The sequence below is a fragment of the Chiloscyllium plagiosum genome, chromosome 14 (genome assembly GCF_004010195.1).
Source record: "Chiloscyllium plagiosum isolate BGI_BamShark_2017 chromosome 14, ASM401019v2, whole genome shotgun sequence".
Classification (NCBI taxonomy): Eukaryota; Metazoa; Chordata; class Chondrichthyes; order Orectolobiformes; family Hemiscylliidae; genus Chiloscyllium; species Chiloscyllium plagiosum.
The window spans coordinates 71,881,906-71,904,355 of NC_057723.1; the positions used below are offsets into that span (position 1 = coordinate 71,881,906).

At 41.7% G+C, this 22,450-nt stretch overlaps 1 protein-coding gene across 1 annotated transcript in view; it reads left to right on the top strand.

Moving 5' to 3' along the window:
* The window catches only part of LOC122556798 (dedicator of cytokinesis protein 2-like), a 727,415-nt gene that overhangs the window by 213,411 nt on the left and 491,554 nt on the right, over nt 1–22,450 (top strand). The window contains exons 21-22 of the mRNA XM_043703987.1: nt 5,977–6,077; nt 13,506–13,640. Of these exons, the coding sequence (XP_043559922.1) occupies nt 5,977–6,077; nt 13,506–13,640 (236 nt within the window). The remainder of the gene's footprint in view (nt 1–5,976; nt 6,078–13,505; nt 13,641–22,450) is intronic.

The window sequence follows — 22,450 nt, forward strand, 5'->3', positions numbered from 1 at the left end:
GCTTAGATCAGAATACCCTTAGATTTCTGTTAGTTTATGATCATCCTATACAGATAAAACATTCAGTGTTTTTAAGTACTAATTACATTGAGTGTAAATTGAGTTGCTGCAGTTAATGCTAGCTTAAAATATGTTACTCTGGAGGCTAGTCTGGCCATAAAATCCTGACTATGCGCCAGATCAAAATATTAAGAAAAGTGACTATCCATCAAGTGGTCTGTTTGAAAAGTTTTCAAATTAAGCTTGTCTTTTTAGGCACAAAGAAAATTGAACACTCTTTTTCAACTTTTTAAATATAAAAGAAAATACTAAGTAACTTATTAGTGGACAACAATGTTGCAGTGGTTCATTCCAATCTGTGAAGGTTATTTGCTGCAATATAAAGCCAGTTAAATCATGGGCAGTAGGACTAAATATTTATTATAAGCGCTGATTTTTTGTGATGAGTCTACTTCCAGATTTGGTACAAAAGCAAAGTAGGTTACCACTTTGGAAAATGAGTATGATCAGAAACTTGAAACAAAACTTCACTTTGGAAAACTGCCCCAATTTGTATCCAGACTGTCAACTACGTCCAAACTGGATTCTATACTCCAATGTAGCCAGTTATACCTAACTGAGAGAGTTAAAATAAAATTATTGCAAAAATATACTTAATTCATAAAAAAAATTTATAGACACACACAGTTAGTGAAGCAGTTCTGTACAATAGTAAGTAAACATTGGAATTTGGCATTCCCTGCAGTAACGAAAAGAAACCAAGGTATTTCTTACTTAGGGGCGGCACAGTGGCTCAGTGGTTAGCTCTGCTGCCTCACAGCACCAGGCTTGCCTCACTGCATCAGGGACCTGAGTTTGATTCCCAGCCTCAGGCAACTGTCTGTGTGGCGTTTGCACATTCTCCCCATGTCTGCATGGGTTTCCTCCCACAATCCAAAAATGTGCAGTTTAGGTGAATTGACCATGCTAAATTTCCCATAGTGTTAGGTGCAGGGGTAAGTATAGGGGGGGAATGGATCTGGGTGGGTTACTCTTCAGAGGGTGAGTGTGGATTTGTTGGGCTGAAGTGCCTGTTTCCATACTGTAGGGGATCTAATCTTAGAGAGGACCATATTTACACACTTTGAGGCACTGGGAGAATCTGATAACTGAGAGGACTTTAGTTGTACTCTCTCATCTAGAGATGTTTGTTGAGACAATGTGGTGTGGATTTTACAGTGCATCTAATCTGTGCTGTATCAGTGCAAAGAGTGTTTGATGGGACACTGCAGACTTTGTATGTAACCTGTGGTTTCCAAGCCCTGGTTGTATATAATGTGAAGTGGAAGATTTACTATGTCTAAACTATTCTTTGCACAAATGCAATGTTTAGTGGGATACTGCGGAAGAACGAATACTCTGTATGCTATATTTGCCCTGTGATTGTTTGGTTGGTTGGTTGGTATGGATGATACATTTCTGTTTGCCTGTGCAAAAGGTCTTATTCATTTGGAGTCAGAAATAATGGGGCACTTTTGACCCAGAAAGGAATTTATGATGTTAAATATGCTCACAAGCAAAGAAGACACGAGGTATAGCTCATTTGCTGGCATGTTCAGGTCTGCTTTGGAATCATGATTGAGTTAGGTAGTCACAAAGCAATTTTTTTTTTTACTCGATATATTCCCAAATTCTACAATGAGATAAATATGATTGTCCAGAAAATCTCAAGATCATGTCAGTTCAATGCAAGATGATCTTATGAAATTGCAAAATTGGTAAAATCAATGAGAATTGGCGTATGATGCTCTTTCACGAGCATTAGCAATGAAAATGATCTACCAGCAAGATAGCTTTGAGTCCTGTCATCAAAGTCTCCAACACAGTTACCTGGGGGTCCACTTCAAAACAATCTTTATTGGACATTCCTCATTTAGCATACAAGAAAGCACACCAGATTCTCAGGTTTCAGAGGAGGAATCTTTGGTGCTGCAACAAAAATATCAGAATTAGAGTTTCCCGAAAAAGTCAATTCTCCAATCCAGGTTGTAGGGGATCCTTGCATGGATAAATAAGACTGGAGTGATTCAAAGTTGTGCTGCAGAAATTAGTGTGGGAAATATTATTGTCAGATCTTTGATCAAAGACTTGAAATGAGAATCACTGCAGCAAATGGTAGGGAAAAATGGACTAACAATCTTTGATAAAATATGGAGTGGGTTGGTGGGAAGTGACAGAAACATGTGCTTGGTGCTTACCAGCAATGGCAAAACATAAAGTTATTATTCATACAAACCACAAAGGCCATTAGTTTTCTAGCCAGTATATCAATAATCTTACGTCAAAAGCACAATTGACAGTGGACCAATCTCAGTGAAATCAAAATCTTCAAGACCTTTCTTCCAGATTATATCTATTTATGAGGTTTTCACTATCGGGACGACCACATAAATAAACAGTGCTTGGTCTGACTAGTGTTATCAGTGTAAATGTTGGTGGAATACAGATGTTAGTCTGTGAAGTTGATGCAATCGAAGGAGAAATGGGAGCGGAAATGGCGGCACAGTGGCTCAGTGGTTAGCACTACTGCCTCACGACGCCAGGGACCCGGGTTTGATTCCAGCATAGGGTGGCTGCCTGTATGGGTTTGTTCCAGTTTCCTCCCACAATCCAAAGATGTGCAGGTTAGGTGAATTGATCAGGCTAAATTGCCCATAGTGTCCGGGGATGTGTAGGTTAGGTGCTTTAGTCAGGGGTAAACGTAGGATAGGGGAATGGATCTGGGTGTGTTACTCTTCGGAGGATTGGTGTGGATGTGTTGGGCTAAAGGACCTGTTTCCACACTGTAGGGACTCTATGAAATGTCCTGCTAACTTTACACATGCCATTATTTTGCTTTCCATCTGCTCCTGGTGAGTTCTGAATGGCTTGGTGAGATCAAGTTCTGAGGGAATCCTGAAGTTTCCAGTTCAGAATGTCTCGAGCAACATCATTGTATGGTGAGGGAATTCCAAGGTGTATCAGTGCAGAGAGATACTTAGATCCAGGCTACCTCAAGCCTTGAGGAGAAATTGAACACTGCAGATGCTGGAGATCAGAGTTGAAAGCACAGCAAGTCAGGCAGCATCCAAGGAGCAGGAGAATCGACATTTCGGGCATAAGCCCTTCATCAGGAATCTTCATCTTCCTGATGAAGGGCTTATGCCCAAAACATCGACTGTCCTGCTCCTCGGATGCTGCCTGACCTGCCGTGCTTTACCAGCATCACATTCTCACCCCTACATCAAGCCTTGAGCTCATCCATCTAACTTGATCACTAAGTAATACAAACCAACTTCTTTAAAGTATAATTAGTTGAAGTCGATGAATCCTTGAGGGAATTCCATTGCTTTGGAGGCATTCAGAAGCAAGGGTCCTTTTGAATAAATTTAATACAGTTTTAAGAGCACTCAAAAATCACATTCGTTTCGGGTAGCGATTAGTTTCAGACATTTGTTGATATGGTATAATTCAGCAAACTCTACAATGAGTAAATGAATGTTCAGGAAAGCTCTGCTCTGCACTGTGCCTCGGGATAGACAGCAACATTTCACCTAGACGTAATGGTTGTATGTGCAGACTGGTAATCCCAAAACCCAGAACAATATCCTGTGAAATGTGAGCTTAAATGGGAAAGGTAATGGCTTCATGATATTGTTGTACTCGTATTTCAGAGAACCAGGTAATGGAGAACCAGGTAAGACCAAATAAAAATGGAATTAAAAGGCACGAAGGCCATGAAATTATTGTCAATTGTCATTAAAATCCAACTGGTTTACTTATGTCCTTTAAGGAAGAAAATCTGCCATCCTTACTTGGTTTGGCCTACATATAACTCCAAACCCAAAGCAATGTGGTTGACTCTTAACTAACCTGTGAAACTGGCCTAGCAAATAGGGAGGTGATAGCCTAGTGGCATTATTGCTGAATTGTTAATCCAGAAACCCAGGTAATGTTCTGGAGACCCAGGTTCAAATTCTGCACGGCGTTTGGTGGAATTTGAATTCAATAAAAATCTGGTATTAAGAGTCTAATGATGACCATGAATCTGTTGTTGATTATTGGGAAAAAACCCATCTGGTTCACTAATGTCCTTTAAGGAAGGAAACTGCCATCCTTACCTGGTCTGGCCTCCATGTGATTCCAAACCCACAGCAATGTCTTTGACTCTTAACTGCACCCTGGGCAATTAGGGGTGTGGAATAAATGCTGGCTTGGACAGCGATGTTCTCATCCTGTGAATGAATAAAAAAAAATTGTGTCATCTGCAAGAAAAGAAGAACGAAGAATGAAACTGGACTTGGAATTGCTTCCCTAATGGTATTGTGGGTCTATCCATAACAAATGGACAGCAGTGGCTCACGACGGCAACTCGACAGACCTTGATTGCAACTAAGGATAGGCAGTAAACAGCCAGTAATGTCCACATCCCATGACCCGAAAAAAAATACCAAGATGGCTGTCCACAATTTGAATTAAACTAGTGGATTTTCAAAACCCTAGTTATTGACAAATGTCCTTTTGAAAATTAAATTCAAAATTGTTACTGAGACTGATCTATGTGTGATTTGAATCCGACTCATATAATTGACCCTTGACTAGCTTAGGAAGGAATTTAATTGGAACCAGCTCCCTCTGGGTAACTAAGGACAAAAGACAATAAAATGTAACCATCCTGCCACAATCCACAGCACAAGAGCAACAAGGATAAAACAGATAGCCATATAAAACTCCACAGGGAAGAAACTGAGGAGACCACGGATGAATCTTCAGGTTGTTTTGTTTAGTGAAGGCAATTAAGGCACTTACTGAAGTAATTTATTTTGTCTCTGCCAAGTTATTTTGTGAGTTAATCATTTTTGCTAGTTTCAATAAAGAATCAACTTACTTACAGTTGTTCTCACCTAAGATTTTGGCTAAATTCAAGAAACAAAACCTAAAATATTCTGACGGTCAAACAAAAAGTGTCAATCAAATCCTGAATAAAATTCAAAAGAGTGGAACATACAATAGTCAATGTTATTTTAATTGGACTAAAACAGAAAGTACTGGGTATGACTTAACTCAGTGTAGCAAGCACTTCTTACTTTGAGAAGGAAACAAGTAATAGAACATAGTTTTACCAAATGGTCCAATTGAACAAGTATAAGCTTGAAATAAAACTGAGAACTCATCATAATCAATTACATAAGGTCATAGCTTGTGGAGTATACATGCTGTGAATGACATCATAGCTAATAATGAGTATCAAATGGACCATTCTGTGGCAATCTGGCATAAATAAGCATGATTACAGATGAGGTGGAAGAAGGAAGGCGGATCCTCATTGTGAACCCCACATATCCCAGTGAGTAGCTCCAGAACAGATCAACAAGTAGTCCTTCTCCTCCCTCCCTTCTCCACAACTTGCTTAAGCCTCTCCTGGGGAGAAAATTGTTTGTTCATATGTTCAGGACATCTCAAACTGTGTCACAGTGAAGGACTGCTATGATGTGGGGGAAACACCAGCCAATTTATAAATTTCAAAGCCCCACAATAGGAATGACACAAAGGATGAGAGATTATAAAACCTTTGTGGGACAGGATATTGAGAATTGACCTGAACTAAGCCTGTTTGGTTTTTATATATGTATATAAATGGCCACAAGAACATGCTTTCACAGATTTTAACTTTAGTATTGTTGCTTAAAGGACGGATGATGTTCATGACATTGGGGAGAACTCCAGGGGATTGTTTTTGTCCATTTGAGTGATACATGGCCTTGATTTATGGTCTCATCTGAAAGAGGGGACCTCTGAGAATGATGGACTCCCTTAGTCCACTAAATCTTCACTAAGCAGTTAGCAAAGGAAACAATCTAGGCCTTCTGTTGAGATAAACAACATGAAAAGAAACATTGCACATTCTGAACCAGTCCTTTACCATGGAGATTGCAACATAATCATTTTCTTTTCCAGATATACATTATAGGGCTGATTGCTGACAGGAAGTTCCAGCACTTCAACGCTGTCCTTGAAGCCTACATCAAACAACACTTCAGTGCCACCTTGGCTTATAAGTAAGTTCCACTGTTGTAGCTTGAAGTGCTATAGTCTTGCTTTTAATTGGGTCATCCTTCACTGTTGCAAAAGCAAAATGTGACAATTTGCAGCCTACAGTTAGACCAACAAGATGTTAAAAATAGTGTTGAGCATTTCCCTTCAGTTAGGCGAGCGCTGTTAATAAAAGTAAACTGTATGGTGTGGATATTTATGACCGCTATTAAATTAGCTGAGAGAATGAGTACATCAAATCCTCTTCATCTAGTGTAGATGGAAAGGAAAGCTTTACGCTTCAGAAGCAAGTGAATGGTTATCAAGTGAGAACATGAAATGCAGAACTGTGGCAGTATTTTTAGGGTGGCAGGGCTCGCCAAACCAAAACTCCCCCTTCTGCCAACCAAAGACTTACCATGGAACAAGCCCATCCATACTGGCCGACCTGCCCAGGGAGTGTTTATTGGCCAGAGGCGAGATTTCCACTTTGTCCTTCACTCCAAGAGAGTGGCCAGACCATTGGATTGGGAGTAGTGACCACATATAGACACCAGATTCTAAGAGGTGAGGGTGTGAAGCCTTGCTTTAAGGACGGAAAAATGGAGGCTCAGGGTTGGAGGCGAGAGGAGGAGGGGTAGCCATGTGATGGACAGTCAACTGGAAGGGGAGGGGCAGAGGAAAGGAGACATTGAGAGAGCTGGTGCTCAATATGGAAAGGAAGCTAAGGAAGCAATGTTTCAGATACTAAGAGCGGTGTTCCAAGTATTGCTTGGAACAAATCTAAGTGTTTATTCTGAGAAGACTAGAGTTCCTTCTCCTTACTATTAACTGTTAACATTTTGAGGTCCCAGACAGTTATTGATGATGAATATAAGCACAAAGCCAGAATCACTTCTTCACTCTGAACACCATCAACTGGCACCAGAGACCGGAGTCTCCATTAATGCACATAAAACCATACAAAGATACAAGTGGGCCATTCAATCATAGAACATAGAAGTAGGCTATTCAGCCCCATGAACCTGTCCTGCCATTTAATGAGATTATGGCTGATCTGTAGCCAAACCCACAACAGAAATTTATTTCCTTGCAACTCTGTTTTAAATGGGCAATGACTAATTTTTAAACTATGACCCCTAGTTCAAGACTCATCCACAAGACAGGTGGCACAGTGGCTCAGTGGTTAGCACTGCAGCCTCACAGCGCCAGGAACCCACATTCGATTCTAGCCTCAGGCGACTGTCTGTGTGGAGTTTGCATATTCTCCCCGTGTCTGCGTGGTTTCTTCCGGGTGCTCCGGTTTCTTCCCACAGTCCAAAGATGTGCAGGTTCGGGTGAATTGGCCATGCGAAATCACCCATAGTGTTTGGTGCATTAGTCAGAGGGGGAATGGGTCTGGATGGGTTACTCTTTGGAGGTCAGTGTGGACTTGTTGGGCTGAAGGGTCTGTTTCCACACTGTAGGAAATCTAATCTAAGACAAAACATCAGATTTTCCGATGGCCAGTCATCTTGTCAGTGTAGGTGAGAGTTGTGCATGGAATTCCCATTGTAGCACATTCCAAAGGAATTGCCTGGGAGGTTGAATATTCCACTGCTCAATTCCATTACACGTGGAACCTTTTGAAAGTCTCAGTTTAAATCAGAGACTGGACCGTTACAGTGAAATTAAGTAAAGTAGTTACTGAGGAAATGCCAGACGACTGAATACGGAATCTTACTGCCGAGTAGCTATGAAACACATCCATTACTTAACACATGTACAAGCCCCAGACCCTGACTGGCGCCCCCAGACCTACCAACTATCACCATTCGCACCCATCCGCCACCAGTGTTTTCTCCGCCCACCCTAATCTACCCTAAACATTTCTGTGCTCCCATGTATCCTTGCACCTCACCCACAACCATTCGGCATCGTACACAGTTGGCACCTTACCATCTCCCCAGATGACATAGGTGGCACCTTCCTCCTGCTCCACTTAGCACCAAGCCTCCTGCTTTTTTTTTTCACAAACCTGCAGGAATATTGATTTGCTTTAGAACAAAATCTCCCTGTATTAGAGGCAACTTTTTATCCAAAACACAGTCAGAAGGAACACAGTCAGAAAATAGCCTGGAAAAATTGTTCACAGATCCATGATGTTGGAAGGACAGGTTAATCAGATCATTAAGAAGGCATATGGGGCACTTGCCTTTATCAGTTGTGACATAGATTAGATGAGCATGGAGTTTGAAATGGAACTGTCTCAAACTTTGATTTGGGCACAACGAGAGTACAGTGTGCAGTTCTGGTCACAGTATTATAGGACGTGATTTAAAGCTGATTCATAGAACATAGAACAATACAGCACAGAACAGGCCCTTCAGCCCTTGATGTTGCGCCGACCTGTGAACTAATCTAAGCCCATCTACACTATCCCACCATCATCAATGTACTTATCCAAGAATTGTTTAAATCTCCCTAGTGTGGCTGAGTTAAATACATTGGCAGGCAGGGCATTCCATGCCCTTACCACTTTCTGCGTAAAGAACCTGCCTCTGACATCTGTCTTAAATCTATCACCTCTCAATTTATAGTTATGCCTCCTCGTACAAGCTGAAGTCATCATCCTAGGAAAAAGACTTTCATTGTCTACCCTATCTAATCCTCTGATCAAATTGTATGTCTCTATAAAATCCCGTCCTAGCCTTCTTCTTTCCAATGAGAACAAACCCAAGTCTCTCAGCCTTTCCTCATAAGACCTTCCCTCCAGACCAGGCAACATCCTGGTAAATCTTCTCTGCACCTTTCCAATGCTTCCACGTCCTTCCTGTGATGACACTACCAGAACTGCACACAATATTACAAATGTGGCGTTGTATAGTTGCAGCATGACAATACGGTTCCAGAACTCAATCCCTCGACCAATAAAACCTAGCACACTGTATGTCTTCTTAACAGCACTATCAACCTGGGTGGCAACTTTCAGGGATCTATGTACATGGACTCCAAGATCCATCTGCCCATCCACACTGCCAAGAATCTTTCCATTGTCCAGTATTCTGCCTTCCTGTTATTCTTTCCAAAGGGAATCACTTCACATTTAGCTGCATTGAACTCCATTTGCCACCTCTCAGCCCAATTCTGCAGTTTATCCAAGTCCCTTTGCAACCTGCAACATTCTTCCACATTGTTCACCACTCCACTTACTTTAGTGTCACCTGCAAACTTACTAACCCATCCACTTATGCCTGCATCCAAGTCATTTATCAAAATGACAAACAGCAGTGGTCCCAAAACAGATCCTTGTGCCACACCACTTGCAACCAGACACCAGGCTGAATATTTTTCATCAACCACCACTCGCTGCCTTCTTGCAGAAAGCCAGTTTCTAATCCAAACTGCTAAATCATCCTCAATTCCATGTCTCCGCATTTTTTCCAACAGCCTACTATGTGGAACCTTATCAAAGGCTTTACTGAAGTCCATGTATACCACGTCAACTGCCCTACCATCATCCACGTGCTCAGTCACCTTCATTAAAAAAAAATGAAGTTTGTGAGACATGACCTGCCCTTGACGAAACCATGTTAACTATCTGCAATCAAATTGTTGCTTGCTAGACGATTATTAATTCTATCTCTTCTAATCCTTTCCAAAACTTTTCCTACAGCTGACGTAAGGCTCACTGGTCTATAATTACCTAGGTCACCTGTACTGCCCTTCTTGAACAAGGGCACAACATTTGCAATCCTCCAGTCCTCTGGTATTAATCCTGTAAACAATGATGACTCAAAGATCAAAGCCAAAGGATCCAACACCTAGCTCCCCAGACAGTCCTTCGATAAATCCCATACAGCCCAGAGGACTTGTCTACTTTCACTCCTTCTAGAATTGATGACATCTCTTCCTTACTAAGCTCGATCCCTTCTAGTCTAATATCTCATATTTCATTCTTCTCCTTTACAATATTCTCCTTTTCCTGAGTGAAAACCAATGAGAAATATTCATTTAGCACCTCTCCAATCTCCACACAACTTCCCATTTCTGAATTTGACTGGCCCTATTCCTATCCTAGTCATCCTTTTATTCCTCACATACCTATAGAAAGCTTTAGGGTTCTCCTTTATTCTATTTGCTAAAGACTGCTCATGTCCTCTCTTTGCTCTTCTTAACTCTCTCTTTAAATCCTTCCTGGCTAATCTGTAATTCTCCATCACTTCATCTGAACCATCTCATCTCATCACCACATTAGCCTCCTTCTTCCGCTTAACAAGAGATGAAACTTCTGTAGTAAACCACGGATCCCTTACCTTGTCACTTCCTCCCTGCCTGACAGGGACATACCTATCAAGGACGCATAATATCTGTTCCTTAAACCAGCTCCATATTTCAATTTTCCCCATCTTCTGCATTTTGCTACCCCATTCTATGCATCCTAAAGACTTGCCTAATTGCATTATAATTGCCCTTGCTCTATCGATAAAACGTGCCCTGTGGCATGTACCTATACCTTTCCATTGCTAAACTAAATGTAACTGAATTATGGTCATTCTCTCCGAAGTGCTCACCTACCACCAAATCAAAAACCTGGCCTGGTTCATCACCATGTAACAGATCCAGTGTGGTGTCACCTCTTGTTGGCCCTTTGACATACTGAGTCAGAAAACCCTCTTGCACACATTGGACAAAAACTGATCCATCTGACGTGCTAGAGTTACAGCATTTCCAGTCAATGTTGAGGAAGTTAAAGTCTCCCATAATGACCACTCTGTTCCTTTCACTCCTACCCAGAATCGTTTTGCCAATTCTCTCTTCCATATCCCTGGAATTCTGTGGAGGCCTATAAAAAAACTCCCAGCAGTGTGATCTCTCCTCTCCTGTTTCTAACCTCAGCCCTTACCACCTCAGTGGACGAGTCCTCGCAAATGTTCTTTCAGCCATCGTTGTACTGTTCTTGACTAACAAGGCCACACCTCCCCCCTTTTACCGCCTTCCCCATTCTTAATGAAATATCTAAACCCTGGAACCTGCAACATCTATTCCTGACCCTCCTCTATCCAGGTCTCCAAAATGGCCACAATATTGAAGTCCCAGGTACCTATCCATGCTGTGAGCTCACCTATCTTATTTCAGATACTTCTGGCATCGAAGTAGACACACTTCAAACCAGTTTGCTGTCTACCAGCACATTCCAGTGACCATGAAATCCTGTCCATGCCCTCCCTACTCTCATCCTCCTGTGCACTGGAACTACACCTCAGGTTCCCACCTCCCTGCTGAGCTAGTTTATACCCACCCGAATAGCACCAGCAAATTTCCCACCCAGGGTATTAGTATTCTTCTGGTTCAAGTGAAGACCGTCCTGTTTGTAGAGGTCCCACCTTCCTCAGAATGAGCCCCAATTATCCATGTCCATGAAACCTGCCCTCCTGCAACATCCATGCCGGCACATCTCTCCCTATTCCTTGCCTCGCTATCACGTGGCACGGGCAAAAAACCAGAGATAGCAACTCTGTTTGTTCTAGCTCTCAGCTTCCACTCTAGCTCCCTGAAATCCTGCCTTACATCCCTATCCCTCTTTCGACCTATGTCATTGGTACCTACGTGGACCACGACTTGGGGCTGGTCACCCTCTCCTTTCAGGACCCCAAAGACACAATCTGAGACACCATGGACTCTGGCACCTGGGAGGTAACACACCAACCGTGATTCACCAGGATGTTGCCTGGGACAGAGCATTTTAATTATGAAGAGAGGCTGGATAGGTTTGAGTTGTTTTCTTTGGAGCAGAGTAGAACTGCAACAGGACCTGATTGAGGTGTATAAGGTTATGAGGGGCATGGATAAGGCGGTAGGAAGCATCTGTTTCCCCTGGGTTGATGGGTCACTAACAAGGGGGAGTATTTGCAAGGTGAAGGGCAGAAGGATTAGAGGGGATTTGAGGAAAAATCTTTTCCCCTAGAGGATGTGGTAAATCAGAAATACACTGCATGGGAGGGTATTTGAGATGTGGAACCTCACAACCTTTCAAAAAGTATTTAGATGAGCATTTGAAAGTGGTATAACACTCAAGACACTCCACTGTGAGGTGATCATTACACTTCTTCCTGGGACCAAACAATATTGGACAGGCTAGTTATTTAGAAAGATTCCTCTTGACATGTTTTTGGAACCCCCATTCAGTTCTATTTGACTGTGAAAATACAACAAAATCGAGAGTGAGCAAGTGGGATTACTGTAGATAAATTGGCGCGGACTTAATGAACTCAAGTGCCTCTTTTGTACAAGCCAACACTGAAAATGATATGGCTAGAGGACAAATATTATGGAGGTGTCACAAGATAACTCGAAAATTCTATTTGGCGTTTCCATTCCACACAATGTTAGCAGACCCCAACCACAATTCTTTCATCACTGATTCCCAGCATTCTTCATGATTTGCAAGTGCATCTTTCTATCCTTCTAGGTCAGAATTTCTTGCTATCAGTCTGACATTATCCTTTTACTAATTGAACTGTACCATCTGTCTTCTGAACACCATTTTAGATCGAGCTCCTTTATAAATAATCCATTATTTCATTAACAAAAGCTATGCTAACTCATTAGCTTTAAGGATTTGCAAACCCAAGCTTTTTGCAGCCTTTCTTCGTAAAGTGCAGATGCATTGTTCCTCTCCATGGGAATCTGAAGACTTGTGAGTCTGCCTTGTGTCTGACTTCCCAAAACTGATGAATGCTCAAGGTGTTAGTGAAGCCTATTACAATTGCAATGAGATTCCATAAAACCTTGCACCATGCTATTCCTACATCCCGCTATTAATAGCAAACAAGCCACCCAGTTATAAATCCGGTTCTGAGCTCTAGTCCAGAGACCCAAGTACACTATCCAGTCTAACACTGCAAGGACCACACTGTATTACTACAGGTTCTGATTTTTGGATGACGTGATAAGCTAAGACCTTCAAAGGAAGCCTTCTGGAGCTATTTCAAAGAACAGCAGGGGGTTTTCTCTTCCCAGGGTTGACTAAATTCAAACCTTTGATCATCGCCAAAAACCAAATGGTCTTTTTGTTATCAGCTTGTTGTGAGTGAGAATCTGCTGTGTGCAGGTTGGTTTCCCATGTTACAGCATTGAAATTGATTTATAAGCATTTCACTGGCTGCAAAGAGCTTTGGGATTCCAGATAGCCATAAAAGGTGCTAGATCAATGCAAATCTTTCCAAGTTTAAATCAGTGTTTCATTGCTTCCTGTAGATGTTGCTTTCTTCACCTGCTGGACATGTGTTGAATTTTTGCACCTCCCTTAAATCTCCTTCAGCACGACTTTAGGTATTTCGAAATGAAATATTGCAGCAATAAAAAAGTGCCACAAACTCACGTGTGCATCAATCAAATTGTCAATAAGTGTACATTTATTTTTTTAAAAATCTGCCATTTGTCTTCACTTTCTTCCTCAAATCTCATTCCAGGAAACTGATGACTGTGCTGAAAAACTACCTAGATATTTGTAGTGAAGGCAAGCAATGCGAACCCATTTTACGGACTTTGAAAGCCCTGGAGTACATCTTTAAATTCATTGTGAGATCTCGATCGTTGTTTGCACAGTAAGTTCCAGATATCGATTAGCTGCCCTCACTAATTGATCACTTTATCTCTTCATTATTGATATCGGACCACTGGTCTAAAAGGATGTATATTTTAAAAGGCATTCATACTTTACTTTCAAAGGAAGAAGTGGAATTTTATAAAACGATTCATAAACTGTCGGAATATAGTAAATAGCTCCTTTATCAATTTGCCAAGACTATTGCTTGATCATCTTTAGACTAAAAGAATTTGGTTTCTGATATTCGTGCAGAAGTTCCAGTGAAAGCTGATGCCAAAGACAGTTAACTGTAAGAAGGAGGCACAGTATATACTTGTCCTCAGTAATGGATAGGAGAAAGTGAGGACTGCAGATGCTGGAGATCAGAGCTGAAAATGTGTTGCTGGAAAAACGCAGCACCTGGATGCTGCCTGACCTGCTGCGCTTTTCCAGCAACACATTTTCAGCTCCATGGAAAACAACCCCAGCCTATTCAACCTCTCCCTATAGCTCAAACCCTCCAACCCTGGCAAATCTCTTCTGAACTGAAAATGTGTTGCTGGAAAAGCGCAGCAGGTCAGGCAGCATCCAAGGAGCAGGAGAATCGACGTTTCGGGCATGAGCCCGAAATGTCGATTCTCCTGCTCCTTGGATGCTGCCTGACGTGCTGCGCTTTTCCAGCAACACATTTTCAGCTCAGTAATGTATAGTAAAGCTCATTTAAATAATGGATAATTATGCAGATGGAAGTGCTTCTTACACCCTCTCTACTTGGAAATAGCACTGATGTATTATGACAAAGAGCCAATTAGGCAAATAATTATACAGGGTGGATAAAAAGAAATTTAACAAAGTGTCTTTATTCTGTCAAAGCTTCGAGCTGAATCCCATCGTAATGACGATGGGTACATGTTACTATTCTCTACAGAAGGTATTTGAACTTCCAGAGAGTCGGCTTCACTCATGTGACCAAACTCCTGCTTCAGAGTCAGAATGTTCTGGGTTCAAGACCTGGAGTGTATCATTGAGGAATGGCCCTTCAGCTCAGTACTGATGGAGCAGGGTACCATCAGGCATGCTGTCATTCATCTGGCAGCTCTACTCACCATTTAAAGAGACAATAATACAGAACAATTCATTAAAATTGAGTTAGGATGTTTCTGAGAGCTCATATGAATGTGAACAATTTGTTTCTGAAACTGAAAACAAAAAGAGAGTATTAACACAGCTAGTGAATTATCAGGAAGTGATCAATGTGAATGTGTTAATGCCTCCCCAAATCTATGCTTCTTTTTCTTGACGTTTCATAATTGACTTCAGGACCCTGCCCTGCACCTCATCAAATGACATTTCTAGGTGTGCTATTGTTCCTTCCCTTTCTCAAACTATCAGCAGCTTTCAGTGGTGTTTGATTATGCTTGTCTGATCATAAATTGAAACTTTATTGCTGGAACAGCACAGCAGGTCAGGCAGCATCCAGGGAACAGGAGATTCGACGTTTCGGGCACAGGCCCTTCTTCAGGAATGATCATAAATCCTTGTAGAGTGACTGATCGCTTTGGCCTTTGAATGAAGTTAAAGAGTCAAGTCACAGATTCCTAACTCTCAGAGAGACAATTCTGGAGAAAGATTGCACATGCTGCTCCCCACTCTGCCTTTTGGTGTCTTGAAAATTTCGTGAAGTTCGAAGACCGTTTAGGCCGTGTAAATAAACTGTTTGAATTTAGAATATCTCTGCATTACTGCTAGATAAATAAGATAGGAGCAACTCAATCCAAACATAGCACCCTCAATATCGTTGAACGCACTGGTCTCCTTAGAGTCCCTTGTGTATAATGGGAGGAAGAAGTGCACACCTTATTGATGTATTTAAGAAATAAAAAGGAATTTAAGACGGAAGTGGGGGATATAAATGGGCCCCCTTGTGGTAAACTGTTAGGTGGTCGATTCTATAAATGCAGGGATTGGCAAGTAAAGGCAGAAGGTAAAAAGTAAAGGCAGAATGCTTTTAATGGGTGATTTTAATTTTCATAGATTGAAATGTGCAGACCTGCTTACATGAGAAAAGTGGTAAATGTTGTGAGTATACACAGGATAGTTTTCTGCAGCTCTACTTCCCATGTTTAAAAAAAAAGGGATGGTCAAGTGAAATGTAATAATGACCAATGAAGTCTTAGTGAACAATCCAAACACGAATGAACATTTACCCACCAACGACCATGTTGCGGTTGAGTTCAATGTAATGTTTGAAAGGGTAAAACTTTTAACAGCAACTAGGATCCTAGATATAACTAAGACTAACTCCAGGGCAATAAGATGGAGCCTGTTTGAGGTGAGCTGGACCAATCTGTTCATGATTAAAATGGCAGGCAATTAGAGTCAGAGTCATAGCATCACATAACATGGAAAGAGGTGCTTCCACTAGTCCACACCAACCATGTTCCCAAGCTAAACTAGTCCCACTTGCTTGCATTTGGCCCATATTCCGCTAAACCTTTCTTATTCATGAACTTATCCAAATGTCTTTTAAACGTTGTAACTGTACCTGCAATCACCCACTTCCCCAGGCAGTTCATTGAACACATGAACCACTGCCTGTGTAAAAAAGAAATTCCCCTCATGTCCTTTTAACAATGTTCTCCTCTTGCCTTAAAACTATGCCCCTTAGTTCTGAGCACCCCCATCCTGGGGAAAAGACCTTTGATGGTCATCTTAGCTATGCTCCTCATGATTGTATAAACCTCACCCCTGAACCTCCCCAGCTCCAGTGAAAAGGGTCCCAGCCTGTCTAGCCTATTGTTATAACTCAAACCCTAAATTCCCTGCAACACCTTGCTCAATCTTTTCTGAACCCTCTCCAATTTAATAATATCCTTCCGATAGCAGGACGACCAGAACTGGACACAGTGCTCCAGAAGAGGCCTCACCAACGTCCTGTACAACTTCAACATCATGTCTCAACTCCTATACTCAAAGATCTTAGCTTTCTTAACCACCCCGTTATACCTGTGACACAATTGTTTGAAATTTATACCTGAACCCTCTAGGTCCCTCTGTTCTAAAACAGTATCCAGGGTCCGAACATTAACTGTATAAGTCCTGCCCTTGTTTGTTTTATCAACATACAATTCCTCACAGTTACCCAAATTAAACTCCATCTACCACTCCTCAGCCCAATGATCCAATTGATTACAATCTCTTTGGTATCTTAGATAACCTTCTTCTTCACTGTCGACTATACAACTAATTTTGGTGTCATCCACAAACTTACTAACCACGCCTCCTATATTCTCATTCAAATCATTTATGTAAATGACAGACAAAAGTGGACTCAATACCGACCCCTGTGGAACACTGCTGCTCACAGACCTCCTGTCTGACAAACAACCCTCTACCACCTTCTGCCTTGAAGGATAGTCTTTAAAAAGAATTTAATGTCAAATAGAAGCATTTTGTACCTGGATGTAAAGGATAAAGTAAATAATAGCACGGGAACAGGCCCTTCTGCCCTCCAAGACTGCGCCAATCATCATGCCCTAACTAAACTAAAGAACAGATCAGATCTGCTTGCCAGGAAAAAAAAACTATCCATAGTCAACTTGAAAGAGGCAAGAGCTAGCATAAGACTAAAGGACGATCCTATTCATAATGAAAAAGAAAATGCATAGCACAGGGAATGATGTCAAAATTACAGCAGATCGCAAAAGCCACAGAGAGAGAAAAGAAAGTTTAAAAAAATTAAAGCAAATGTTTTTGCAATGGTATTAAGAAAAACGAGATGGTCTGGAACAATGTAGGTGCCTTGAAAACAGATGTGGAGGAGCCAGTGTTGGTTTTCATACTATCGAACTGGATAAATTTTCATTTCCCACTGCTGCAAAATGCAGATACAAAGTAACGATTCAATGATTTTCGCTTTTAATTTACATCAGCAGCATCATTGTTATCTGTTTACGAAGTTAAGAATCACACAACACCAGGCTAAAGTCCAACAGGTTTATATGGAAGCACTAGCTTTCAGAGTGATGAAAGATGAAAGATTTAACAACAATCTATGTTTGTTCAATATATCATTTTGGCTGCATGTCACTGCAATCTTTTGCTATAAAGTCTGTGTCTTATGATCTTGCTTCACAACCACCAGATGAAAGAGCAGCGCTCCAAAAGCTCGTGCTTCCAAATAAACTGTTGGACTATAGCCTGGCGTTGTGTGATTTTTAACTTCGTAAACAGATAACAATGCTGCTGCAGATGCCAATAAAAAGTAGCAAACACTGAATCATTACTTTGTATCTTCATTTTGCAACAGTGGAAAATGAATATTTATCCATTTCCATAGTATGGAAACTAATATTGAATTAGGGATGTTGATGCATTGACATTAACAGATGCAAAATGATAGTAATGGAGGAGTTCATGGATTCTTATAGGGGCCTGAGCAGTGTGGACTATGGCAAAATCTGTGAACGAATCAGACAAGTCTGGTGAGGCCTATCTTGCTGTATCTTTTATACATTTGCTGAGTGGTCAGATGAAGCAGAGTTAAGAATTGCCAGTAAAGGGGGAATTCTAGCTTGCTGAATGCTTTAGTTATGGCCCAAATCACCTCATCGATACTTAGCTCCCCATCTTATCAAATGCAGGAAATAAACCAGACATTGCGACTTCTTGACTTGAACATCTGAACAGGTCCTTGGTGACGTCAGCTCGCAACTTGCTCCAAAGGGACCTCCATGCTCATGGGCACCTGCTTGTCAGGGTACATTGGGGGGGGGGGGCGGGCAGGGGGTACACACAGGCCCTGCCCACGGACATTATCATCTAACATGTGCCAACCTCAGTGAGCGCTCATGGCACAGTTACAATCCACGTGTATCTGCACTTCATGCTGCATTTGCTAACACCACGAGGACACTATGAACACCCAACTCATGGACTGCACCAGGCTGCATCTGTGCGCTCTTTGCTCACTGTCATAGTGCCCACCCACTTCTGCATGCACCTGCACACTCCGAGCAGCCTTACTTTAGCCATTGAGCATTTTGATCCCCTCCATCAGAATTACCAGCCTCAAATTACTGCTGTTTAGCATGGACACAAAGGCAAGAAGCTTGTCACTATTGTCAGCTGGCCCTAGTTAAGCCTAAGGGGATAGGTTTTGCTCAGAGGGTTACTGCACATTTATGTAAGGCCTCAAAGAGTGGTGAGGAGCTCAGAAACAGTCAGCCAGTTGGGGTGGTCACTGACAGAATCCTCTCCTCAAAAGAATCAAGAGCCAAATGTCAGGCAGCTCACTGTCCATCTCACCTCTGTGAGCCCTGCTGGGAGCTATTTTCCTCCCAGATTGAGAGAGAGAGACAGGTATTAAAGTTGATTAAAGTGAGTGGCACAACTATTACTTCTGGTGCAAGTTGAGGTGTCTTGGGTGAGTGGGTGCTGGTGTTTGAGATGAGTGACTGTGATCAGGCGACAGTGAGAGTGATAGAACATGTGCCTTGGTGGGAAGTGGGGCAAGTGCAGGAGCAGGGATGCCATGAATGTCAGCTATCAGAGCAAAGATGTTGGCATTTATGCTGGCACAACAGGGATTGGCCTTCGTCATACAGTGCTCATCCCTGCAGTTGACTGAGACAACTCTAACCTAGGAGGCAACCTTGGATCAGGCTGGCATGGTCAGGTATCATGGCCTCAACTACTGGTCCTAGGGGGAGCACAAATCCCATGACAGCACCACCCTGGCCAGCAGGGCCTCCAGGTCACATACCCACAAATTGGGGTTTCAATCTCCCCCTCTCTTGGCAATGTTCAGTATAAATATCAGAAAGGGCAGGTACAGGTGGACAGCTTGCAGCACAAGCTGTTAAATATGACGCCATTGCAAAGTCTTTCAATAGATGTCTGGTGAGTGGCAGATTACTCTGCAAATGGCCCGTGATAAGACGGGGGATGGAATTGGACATGAGCATTGCCATAGGATGTCGTTAATGAGGCGGGTGTGGTGGGATGTGGTGAGAATCGTTCCAAAAATCTCAGTGTAGCTATCACTCAGCCTAAAAAAAACATCCAGTCCAAACCAATGGAATTAAAAAGGGACAATTCTCAGGACGACATGATTTCCATTCAGGGTTTTACAGGAGCTCGGTGATCAAATTGACGCTATCAATGGATATTTTGAAGTTCTTTTGATTTGGAATCTGTTCCAGATTGTTAAATAACACAGCCATTTCATTATTTAAGAAGGTGAGGGGGGAATCGGGGAGTTATAGCCAACATGGGATCATAGATTCATATAATTTTACAGTCCAGAAGGAGATCATTCATAACAATTTTTTTTTGTAAGATGTGTTATTCAGAAATTAGTAGAATGTATAATTAAGCTTTAATTAATTAATCCCTAAAGCATGTTGCCTTGCAACTCCTCTTTCCTTTAAAATTCCACTTAAAAATGGGCCAATCTCTTGATTATGCCTCTCCTTCTGTGACTCATTGTGAGAAATATTAATTGATGATTTTGTTAAACTCCTCTGGATGTTTTACTCTGTCAGGGAGACAATTTAAATAACACAAGCTCCTGTGTTATTTCGAAATCTACACACCTATAAAAATAATTTATATTGACAGAGAATCCTCTTTCCTGTCTGTTGGTATCTTTTTTTTGGAACGACCCATCATTTGTCATGTGGGTAAACACGGAAAGGATAAGTGTAATGAATAGCCAATTCAGCTGCTTTGTTACTGTGAGTTCAAACAGGATTTTGGCTAGGACACCAGCAGAACTCCCTGCACTTACTTCAATAATGCTGTGCTGTCATTAATGTCGGCCTGATCCATTGCAGCTGATGGTTTTAGATTGGGTTAGCTTCTTTTTTGAAGGACAGAAAATAAATGTGGTTTGAATAATGCACTAATGGAAATTGCCTTGGATTAAGGTTGAGGATTGAAAACACAGATTTGCATTAAGAGATGAACTCGCGAGCTAATACCATCTCAAGAGATTGATGTCAATGTATTCTTTCTCTGGAACTCTCTTCCACAACCAGTCTGCTTTATTGCTTCCTTTGCTAGCTTCAGAAAACAATTAAGTTTTTGATTGTGGCTCCTCTATCTGTGTCAGCTTCCTTGTTTACCAATCAATGAGTAGCACTCTTATCCTGGACTGAGAAAGTTGTGGTTTCATATCTCCCCCATCAGGGAGGGCTCATTTGTCAGAGGCCCCCGTCATTCTGACTCAATGTCGTGTGGAGTTCCTAGCTGCCTCTTGGGTGGATGTGAAAGGTCACATCACACCATTTCAAGGAAAAGCTAGAGAGTTTTCCCAATGAGGTGAAAGTGAGGACTGTAGGGCCAAGAGTGTGGTGCTGGAAAAGCACAGCAGGTCAGACTTTTGCCTGAAACGTCGATTCTCCTGCTCCTCAGATGCTGCCTGACCTGCTGTGCTTTTCCAGCACCACAGTCTTGGCAGTTTTCCCAATGACTTCACTTCATGTTGAGGTTGTACAGGACATTGGTGAGGCCCCTTCTGAATCACTGTGTGTAGTCTTGGGTAGCCCTGTTCTAGGAGGGATATGATTAAGCTAGAGCGAGTTCAGAAAAGATTTACTAGGATGTTGCAGGGATTGGAAGGTTTGAGGGAAAAGGAGGGGCTGGACAGACTGGGACCTTGTTCACTAGAACATGGGAGATTGAGAGGTGACCTTATGGACGTTTATAAAATCATGACAGGCATAGATAAGGTGAGTGGCAGGTGTTATTTTTAACTCCTAGGGTGGGGGATTTCAAGATTAAGGGGCATATTTTAAGGTGAGAGGAGAAAGATTTTAAAAAGACATGAGAGACATTTTTTTTGTACACAGAGGCTGGTTCATGTGCGGAATGAACTTTCAGAGGAAGTAATGGATGTGGGCACAATTGCAAAGTTTAAAAGACTTATCATTGGATAAGTACATAAATAAGAAATGTTTGGAAGGATATGAGCCATGCCCAGGCAGGTGGGACTGGTTTAGTTTGGGATTATGTTTGGCACGAACCGGTTGAACCGAAGGGTCTGTTTGCGTGCTGCATGACTCTCTGACTCTAATTTCCTCAACCAGCATGACTAAGTCAGGTTGTTAGTTCATTTCCTTTACTGATGATTTGTGGCCCATAAGGGACATAACTTGGCTCCTACATGGCCCTGCATTACAGCAATGACTGTCCATCAAAAGGACTTTGTCAGCTGCAAAACATTTTGAGGTTTTCTGAAGTCTTCAGAGGAACTATACGAATAGAAGTCATTCTTTTCACTAAAGTTTATCTTGGGTATCACAGTTAGGTCAGATTGTTGCTAATGCAATATATTCTGTCCAATAAAAGTAAGAAATAACCAACTAAATGACTGTGCATTAGTGGGGGTAATATCATCAACGGATTTATTGCTTTAACTTGTGATACAATTAAAAATTAATTCTAACTTAGAATATGGCTTAACAGCTTCTTCCCGACTATTATCAGACTTTTGAACCGATTTCTCAAATGTTAATTCTGATCTCTCTCTCTCTCTGAACCTTCTGTGTGGCTGTAACACTATATTCTGCACTCTGCTCTGCACTTTGAATGGTATGATCTGCTTGTATAGCACACAAAACAGTACTTTTCACTGTATCTCAGTACATGTGACAACAATAAATCAATCAGTAATTAAGTATAGGCATCAGTGATTTGTAAAAGGCAAATTATGTCTGACAAAGTTTTTGTTGCAAACGTTTCGTCCCCTGTCTAGGTGACATCCTCAGTGCTTGGGAGCCTCCTGTGAAGTGCTTCTGTGGTGTTTCCTCTGGCATTTATAGTGGC